Source organism: Galeopterus variegatus, unplaced genomic scaffold, assembly GCF_000696425.1.
Source record: "Galeopterus variegatus unplaced genomic scaffold, G_variegatus-3.0.2 Scaffold7893, whole genome shotgun sequence".
In the NCBI taxonomy this organism is placed as follows: domain Eukaryota; kingdom Metazoa; phylum Chordata; class Mammalia; order Dermoptera; family Cynocephalidae; genus Galeopterus; species Galeopterus variegatus.
In genome coordinates this window covers 72185-81292 of record NW_007734004.1, presented here as the reverse complement: position 1 = coordinate 81292, position 9108 = coordinate 72185, and the positions used below count along the sequence as shown (strand labels likewise).

The following is a 9108-nucleotide window of genomic DNA, read 5'->3' as shown; positions in this document are numbered from 1 at the left end:
GCGCACACACGCACACACACACACACACACACACTTAAAAAGGTGCAGGAGACGGGAGTGGGGCGGGATGAGGAGCACATGACAGAATCCTCACGATTGCGTACAGGTGAAGGCAGACGTGGTGGTGGGTCTTCATTTGCACCCCTCCGCTTACCTCCCCCTCTATTCTTCCTTTTCTTCCCTGATTTACACTCCAGGAGGCTGACTCCACTGTGGGCAAGCCTGATTCTGATTCCCTGCCTTCCGGCTTCTGCTTGGCTTCTGCCAATGGGAGGCAGGGCAGGATGGGAGAGTGGGAGGAGAAAGTGGCCGTGGTGTCTCCTCCCCTGCCCATTCCCAGTTTAGGCGCTGCTGTCCTGGCAGTGGCACCTCTCCATGAGTCCACCTCCTGCTGCAACCCCTCCTCCACACCTCCAGCTCTCCCTGGCTCTGCAAGGGCTCACCCCCTTCTCACGCTTTGCCCCTTCCAGCCTGGGGGAGGTGTTGGCTTTCCCAGCACGTAAAGGTTTTAGGAACATGTTGTCCCACAATGAAAAGCAAAGGCTAAGCAATATATGATGGCCTTAAGGAAAAAGCTAAATATTCTCCCACAAGAGTCTTCCTTTCATGCAAAAAGTGCTCTCTCTATATATAAATCAATAAAGAAGTCCACACTCTGTATCTCTTTTCAAAAAGATGAGCTAATGGTACACCCCACACTGCAATATATCCACAGCCAGCAAAAGCGGGATATGTCCATACACTAACAAAAAACCCTCAAGTACAAAGATAAGCACATAACTAAAAATCAGCTCACATGATAAAAGCCAAATTTTTAAAAGAAAGCCCTCCCAACTGTACAGTCAGATGAACTGTCTGGATCATTTTAGGTCTCTATAGAAATGAACGTTCACACTAAGTTTGACTGACTGTGATGCTTGGGGCTAACAGCACAGATTTAATGTCATTTGTATTCTCACTAGGTTTGTCAATGTTTTAAAAGTGATCTAGTTACAAAAAGTCCCATTGGTTTTTAAAGTTCCATTGGATTTACGTGGTCTGCGTCTAGTCTTAATTTTCCCATAAGTCCTACTGTTTTTAGTGTGTGACTTGCAGAATGCAAGCTTTTTCAGAAATGAATATATGGTATTATACCTGCAATGCCTGTATTATGATAGTTAACAACCACCATATACGAATTTAAAGCAAAAAACCCTAACTCTGCCTCCATTCCCACATTTTCCCATCTAGTCATCCTGTGTATATGCCTGAGGTCAGGAGGAAAGTGGTAGAGCGCAAAGACCGAAGTCTTTAGAATCAGACCGAATTGAGTCTACCACCTGCAAGCCCTGTTAACGCCAGTGACGACGACATCATCTCGCGTTATCTCTCAGGTTCCTCATCTGTAAAATGAAGAGGGCAGGTGGAGGTTAGGATGAGCAACTGAGGCAGAAGCCAACAGCTGATTCTTTTTCTTCCTGAGCACATATAGCAAGGTCATGAGTCTGCATTTCCCTGCCTCCCCTGCACGACGCGCGGCCGTGTAACTATGCTCACCAGTGCTGCGTGGGTGGAATCGGTGTGGCCACTCCCGGGTCACAGTGTGAAGGCAGCTGTGCCTTCGTCAGGTTCTCCTTCCTCTCTGCTGGCTGGTTGCAGATAATTTCTGGGCCACTGAGGATGGAGGAACCCAGCGATGTAAACAGTTGGAGATAAACAGAAGACTGGGCTCCTGAGTCTGTCTCAAATACTGTTAGATGTATAAGAAAGAAACTTGTGTTGTATCTGTGCCGCATACATTTTTAGTCTGTTTATTTATTTGTTTATATTTTTAGTTCATTTTTTACAGCAGTTTAGTTTATCTTAATTAAGACAGAAGTCCACTCAACAACATGGAAATCAGGGAAATAAGATTGGTTTCTTAGAGATATACTTTGAAATCAATACAACCTAGATCAGAGCAGAAATATCCAATATCCCCTTAAAAAGAAAGACCAGTTCTCAGACCTAACAGACTTAATTGGAACTTGAGGAAAGTTTTTGCAAAGTGTATGAATGGGAAAGAAGGGAGTAGGAAGGGCTGACCTGGAGCTGAGGGCATGCAGGGAAAGGGCCATCACAGACGGAGAGCAGGGCCGGGCCCTTCTGGAAACCGACTTGAGGAGAGGCAATCTTGGTGAGCAAACTCAATAGCCAAATGTACCCAAAGGGGCCTTTCCCGCAAGACCACACTTTCCAATGGGGTCACTTCTGCAGATGCCCAGCGCCCTCATCCAGATTATCCAGGGGTGGGGCCAAGGTAAGAGGACCTTCCAGGACTCCACAGGTGATATGATGCTGCTTATGCAAACTGCTGTAGAGGATGAGAGTTCCTTGAAGGTAGCCAACTTCTCTTGCTCTGATTCCACTCCCAGTAAGCAACAGAGGGCACAGTGCCCACGGGGTGAGATGTCCTGAGTCAGGTGGACACAAAGACTGGTCTACTTGACAGATGTAAGTAGCAAGTTGACTGTGTTTATTCAAACTGCTTAAACTCATTGTACCTCGGCTTCCTTGTCTGTGAAATGGGAATAATAATAGCACCTATCTCATAGTGTCGCTATGAGGATTGTTATGTGGACAGTGCTGAGAACAGTGGCTGGCACTAAGCAAGTGCAGAGTGTTTGCTGTGAGTATTGTACATCAGGCTCTGTAAGCTTGGTTAATGTGACTCTGCCTTTGACAGCTGATGCCCTGTTCCTGTGCCACAAAAGCAACTTCAGAACAAGACCTTGAAGAGTGGCTAATTTACCAAACTACACACTACCTTGCGGGGACCTCTCTGGGCATCCAGAGTCCTTCCTTAAGTGATAACATGCACACACTACATTGCCATATGCCTTAATATTTGAAATATCTGAAACTCTAAGAGAGGATTATGTGAGAAACTGTCTGAAGTGCCTAATTGTCTAGTATACAATGTTCCCTCAGTCAATGGTAGCCTTTGTCTCTCTTCTAAGACACTGTAAGTCTTTGAACTGTCAGCTGGAAACAGTGAATTGGAAAGTGATGCCTGACAGCCAAAGGAGACTGTATTGCGGGGCTAATTTTGACCATAGGAGAACCTACAACCATCTAATTCCCACTGAGTTTTGGACTAAAATAAATTCAGCAAGAAACTGTAGTCTTACCAACCGATAATGCAATTTGACACCCAAGTAATAGAGATCTGCAGTGGAGGACAGAAGAAATGTCAGCACCAGCCCTTTTCCACTTGTAAAACTCCTTTTCTTGAGGATGTAGCCCAAATGTCACCTCCTCTTTGGAGCTTTCTCAGACTTTCTCAGGCTGAGTTATTCAGACCCTCAGCTACGTTCCTGTAACACCTTCTCCAGCCCGCATGATTATGTTCCCAGGTCTGTCACCCTCCGTTAGATTTTATTTCCTCTGAGTAGTACGCACAGCAGTTAGTGACCTTCATCTTTCCTGCAACCAGCACAATGTTTGGCACGTAGTACATGCTCACAAAATACAAAGATACTTCAAAAAGTTCATGGAAAAATGGAATTAAAAGATAATACGAATCTTTCCATGAACTTTTTAAGACTCCTCATATTTGTTGTTGATGCAAAGGGTCCCAATTTCCCTCATTTTCTTCCTTAAGCCTGGAGCTAAGGCAGGTGAAACTTCAAAGCCCTTTGAGGGGCAGAGAGGAGAGTCACACTAACCCCGGCAGAAAGTGGCTGCCCCCCCTTCCACAGCTAGAATGTGCTTGTAGAACCTTGCCCTGTGAGGGCTGGAAGGCTCCTCAAAGTGTCTGGAGGACTAGGAGATGTCCTTGGGCAAGATACTGTGACACCAAATATTATTTATTCCACAAGCCTTTATCAGTAGTCAACACATGCGAGGCCATGAGTAAGGTTCGGTTCCTATACTCATGAATCTTACAGGCCTAGGCAGAGGGTCACAGGTCCTGGGGGTACCGTGTGACAGGTCCTGGGACAGGAGCGAGCACAGGGCATGTGGAGTGGGACATGGAGGAGAGGACCTTGAACGCATTCCAGGAGAGTCAATGTCAGAGGGAAGAGCCGACTGTACAGCCGAGCTGCTTTGGGGGAGGGAGAGTCACAGACCTCTCAGACCGAAGGGCAAGAAGATCGCTCCCTGCTCCCTCCACCACCGCGGGCATAACCAGAAGAACATCCCCACCACCTTCCTTGAAGCACGTGGACTCACTCCTGGGCCGCCAGAGTCTTCCTGACACTGCAGGCTCCTGGAATACACCTCCACTACCAGTCAGGGCTCTGTCCTGTCCCCAGCAACCACAAGACACCACATGACCCTGCTGTGGCCACAAGAAATAGGCCCCAGTATTCTCAACTCCCTCATCCTGCCTCTCCTAGGAAGCAGAGAGGCCTACGGTAAGTAGACACAGACCCACCAGACATAGCTCTTGAACAAAACCCACATTAAAAAAGAAATAGAATTTCCACCATCAATTTTATTACTGAAAGCAATTTGAAGGAAGCAAAGAATTAAACAAAATATATAAGAATGTACATTTTTTAAAAAATCACAAATAGACAATAGATTTCTGAAACTGCTTTTTGGGTCATCTAGAAAAGACAATAATATTTATTTAATAGTAAACTGCATTTGGGCGAGACCAGCCACTGGGCCACAAGACCTAAGCAGCCGTAACACTGCTGAGCTCACAAGAGCAGAAGAAACACTCCACACGCAGGGGAAGCCATGACCACAAGATGGCCCAGCCAGCAAACCCGAGCCGAATGGGCTGGGCTGGGCAGGGGGTGAGGTATCAGGAACCAGGCATATGGCGCAGACTGGGAAGGGCTCGCCAGTTATCCTGGCCTTGAGAGGAATCAGCAGGACATGAGAACCCTGACCCACCTGCAAGCAAGCTCCTGTATGCATGTTCATTTTAAATCAATTCATATTTAACTTACTCAACTAAGTGGCTCTGGGTGGAAGCCATCCTTGTATCTGCTGTCACATCAGGGAGACCACAGAGGGGAAGGCCCAACCTTACTAGTTTCCCAAATTCAGCTGCGAGGGCTCCAGGGGAGGCAGGAGCAGCAAGGCCCAGGCTCTGCCCCAAGGAGCTCATACTCTAACAGAGCGAGAGGCATCTGCTCAGATGACAGTGCCACGTGGCCCATGAACAGATGTGGGACAAAGCGACAGGACTGTTGCCATGTACATGGGCGATCAGGATGATGTTGTCAAAATCACTGTGCTTTGTGATGGGCCTGGAGGACAGGTAGGACTTTCACAGGCAGAGATGGAAAGTGCGTGGGCAAAAGCCCCACAAGGGCATGTGCACTGGGGGCGCGAGGTGAGGGCATGTCTGGAATGCGTGGGTGGTTGTGGGAGATGAGGCTGTGAAGGGAACCAGACCCCAATGTGTGTCCCCAAGCAAGGAGTCTGAACTTAAGTTGAACACATAGTAGGGAGTCCTTCGCATACTCATTTATTCTCGTATCCATTCGACAACAGACTATCGAGTGCAGACCCTCTGCCAGCTGGTCCCTAGGGCCTGGGCGTGTAGGTGAGCAGGGCAGGCTCCTGCCCTCTAAGGCTGGCACTGCTCCCTGGAGAGTGACAAGCAGGAGCATTCACGCTGCACCTCCAGGAGCTCCAGGGGAGTGTAGGCTGAGGCCTGGGCTGGGGTGAAGGCCAAGCCGCGGACTAGGTCTGGCAGTGGGGTGGCGGTCACTTCACAGGACAGCACGGTCGACAAGGTCAGTCACAGGAGGATCCCCTCAGCCAGACCGGCCAAGCCCCCCAGCAGCAGACACATGGGGTTAGAGAGGGGAAGGGAACCCGGAAACAGAGGAATGAATCCTGAGTCCTTCCTCCACCCCAGCCTGCAGCAGGCCTGGTCACCGGCCAGCGTCGTCAGGGGACTCACGCCCGGAGCTCCTCTGCTCCTCGAGCATGTAGCTGTCCTCCTCTTCCCGCCCTCTGGAAGGCTCTCTCTGCTGCTCTGCCGGCTCCTGGTAGGCAGCCTGATTCCTGCAGGGCAGTGAGGGGAGGAGAGAGGGGAAGGGTTGGCCCCCTGTTGGGCCCCCACAGGGGCTGGGCCTACTGCACACTATGTGAAGAGCAGCCAGCAGACCTGCCATCCCACCCCCCAGCTGCAGAGGGACACTGGGCTGGAGGGCTGGGCTCAGAGTGCACAGGAAGGTGTCACAAATTTGTTCCATTTGTGAACTGAGGGCCTTACAGGAACAGGCTGGCTCCACTGGCCGAGGAAGGACTGGCACCGTGACAGAGGCTCCAGCCCACACTCTGCCCTGGGCACACCACAGAAAGCCCTGCCCTGAGACAGAGGCTGGAGAATCACGGCCTTGGAGGCAAGTCCCAGGACCACCACACGCACTTTATGACTAGGGCAGGTGGCTCTTTTCTCTGCTACAAAATGGGGCACTGTGCCCCAGGGGTGTCATGAGTGGTAGAGGCTGTGAGGAGTTGGTTGGGATGCACGTTTCCAGTCTGCTCGGCCCCTTCCCCCAGGCTGCCCGCCCGACACTCACGGCCTTGCATCCTCCCTGTCCTTGTCCTTGTCCTCTCGGCAGCAGCAGCAGTAGACGATGATGCCAATGACGATGAGGGCCCCCACCACGCCCCCCGCGATGCCCGCATACAGCGCCACGTTCATGGAGGCTGCAAGAGGACAGAGGAGCAGCTGCACCTCCCGAGCCTCGTCCCTGCCCGGGGAGCAGCAGCTGTGGCTTCGGGTAGCGGGAGTGAGACCAGGCAGGGCAGGCCAGTGCTCTTCAGGATGGAGGCATAGACAAGGACAGACAGACAGCGGCTCTGCATCTTCTCACTCTCTGGGATACCCAGGCTCCAAGAAAGTCCTCAGGTGTCAGCCCTGCCAGCTTCTACTCTAGCTTGCCCCTGAGCTGACGTGGCGTCCCACCCAGAGGGATGGGGTGATTCCGTGACAGCTGGCTTTGAAACCTTCCCCATGCTCAGCAGGTGACCCACAGGCAGGCAGGACTGAGGAGGTCTCCGCAGTCAGTCCTCTGCCCTATTTCCAAAGAACAAGTGGGACTGTACTGGCTAGTCCCGCCTAGGTTCCTGCAGCAAGCCTGCAAGTGGAGGGCCCTAAACAGGCTCCCAGCTCTTCTCCATGGTGGTCTCAGCGGGCTCCCTGGATCCCAGCCAGTTGCTGTCTGGCCTTTGTCCCCCACCCCAAAACTGCTCTTACGAAGTCTGACAGCCACAGTGATGTTGCAGGACATCGATCCCATCTCATTGCTGGCGGTGCAGACATAGTAACCCGACGTGTCTGTAGAGATGTTCTTCAGAGAGACGGGCTGGCCTGAGACTGGGAAGGAAGAACAGTTGGGCTGAGGAGGGGGCACCATGCAGAGGGGAGGCCTGCGGAATCGGGAGGCCTGGGTTCCTAGGGAGGGAACGGCTCTGCCACCGAACTTCTCCAAGCCACGGTCTCCCCTGATGTGGAAGAAATCTCCACCTCTAGGGCTGTTCACCTTACACCAGTCGGGACCCACAATGCAGGGTGCTTAGACTCCAGTCGGGCTCCCTGGGTTTGATGCCCAGCTCTGGCACATTTACTTGGTGCCTCGGCAAGTAAATTAGCTTCACTGAACGTCTGCTTCTTCACCTATAGTTAAAAATAATAGTACCTGCCTCGCAGGGTGCTTTGAGCACAAAATGAGGTACTAATAATACATGTAAGCCCACAGCAGAATGTCCAACATGTAGTAAGTGCTCAGGAAACATAATATATGTTATGTATTACGGGAAAATAGGAGATATTATTACCACTTTTATGATCTTCAGAAACTATGTCCCCTTAGCTTGGACTCACGTGGAAGAAGGCTTGGGAAACCAAGAGCTCTGATCTCTGGATTACTGCTGTGAGTGTGTGTGTGGGTGTGTGTGTAGTGTGTGGGTGTGGGTATGGGTGTAGAGTGTGTGTGTGTGTGTGTGTGTGAGTGTGGGTGTGTGTGTGTAGAGTGTGTGTGTGTGTGAGTGTGTGTGTGGGTGTGTGTGGGGGTGTGGGTGTAGAGTGTGTGTGTGTGTGAGTGTGTGTGTGTGTAGAGTGTGTGTGTGTGAGTGTGAGTGTGTGTGTGTGTGTGTGTGTGTGTGGTCTGTGAGTGTGTAGTGTGTGTGAGAGTGCGTACGTTTGTACATGTGTGGTGTTGGGGGGGAGGCAGGCTGTCAGTCCAGGCTCCTCATCTCCCACCACTTAAGCGAGCCACTTAACTTCTTTGAACATAGCTGCCTCATCTGGCAGGTGGGAGTGAAAACACCTGATCCTCCTGAATCCAGGGAAATGGACCCGATGTCCTCATGAGAGAACTTTCCCCTAAACCTATGATCCCATGAATTTCTTCACCTTGAAAGGCAGAACTTTGTGTTAGACATATTTATATGTCCTGTCATCAAAGATGCTTTGTCATAACTGTTTTTTTGAGAAAAGAGTTAGAGACCTGTGTCCTCTAATTTGGCTGATCCTTGCTGCCACCAGGTGGTGGCCTCCATCCATAGGGGATGTTCTAAACTGCAAATAAAATCCTGTCACTGCTCTGTTCAGACATTTCAGTAACAAGTCCAAGCTTCACAATATGGTGACAGGTTGCAGGTCTGGCCCTGGTTGTCAGCTTTATCTCTTGCCACTTCCCCTGGTGTCCTGGGGCAAAGCCAGAGGAGCAGCCTTCCCTCCACCCCACCTCCACTCCCTTGCAAGATTGTATCGCAGCTTGCATTTTCCTTGTCTGGATGTGCTACTCAGTACATGTCCTCAAATATGATGGCCTCTCATCCTTCCAACAATCTTGCATGGTAGGTGGAACAAATATTTCAATCTCCAATTTCATAGAGGTAACTGAAATCTTAGAGAAGTTAAGTGATTTGCTCAAGGTCACAAAATTAAGAAATGGCAAAGCTGGAACACAGATGAACTTAAGAAAATTATGTTAAGTGAAATAAGCCAGGCACAGAAAGAGATACACTGCATGTCCTCACTCATAACTGGGAGAAGAAAGACAGAAAGAAAGAAAAAGGAGGGAGGGAGGGAGGGAGGGAGGAAGGAAGGAAGGAAGGAAGGAAGGAAGGAAGGAAGGAAGGAAGGAAGGAAGGAAGGAAGGAAGG

The 9108-nt window shown here is 50.3% G+C and overlaps 1 protein-coding gene across 1 annotated transcript in view; it reads right to left on the bottom strand.

Annotated features, from left to right (window-relative positions):
- Positions 1–4439: 4439 nt before the first annotated feature.
- Positions 4440–9108, bottom strand: part of GPA33 (glycoprotein A33 (transmembrane)) — a 42535-nt gene continuing 37866 nt past the window's right edge. Inside the window, exons 5-7 of the mRNA XM_008592403.1 lie at positions 7196–7315; positions 6516–6645; positions 4440–5994 (exon numbers count right to left, since the gene is read on the bottom strand). Coding sequence (XP_008590625.1) covers positions 5862–5994; positions 6516–6645; positions 7196–7315 — 383 coding nt within the window. The 3' untranslated portion in view covers positions 4440–5861. The remainder of the gene's footprint in view (positions 5995–6515; positions 6646–7195; positions 7316–9108) is intronic.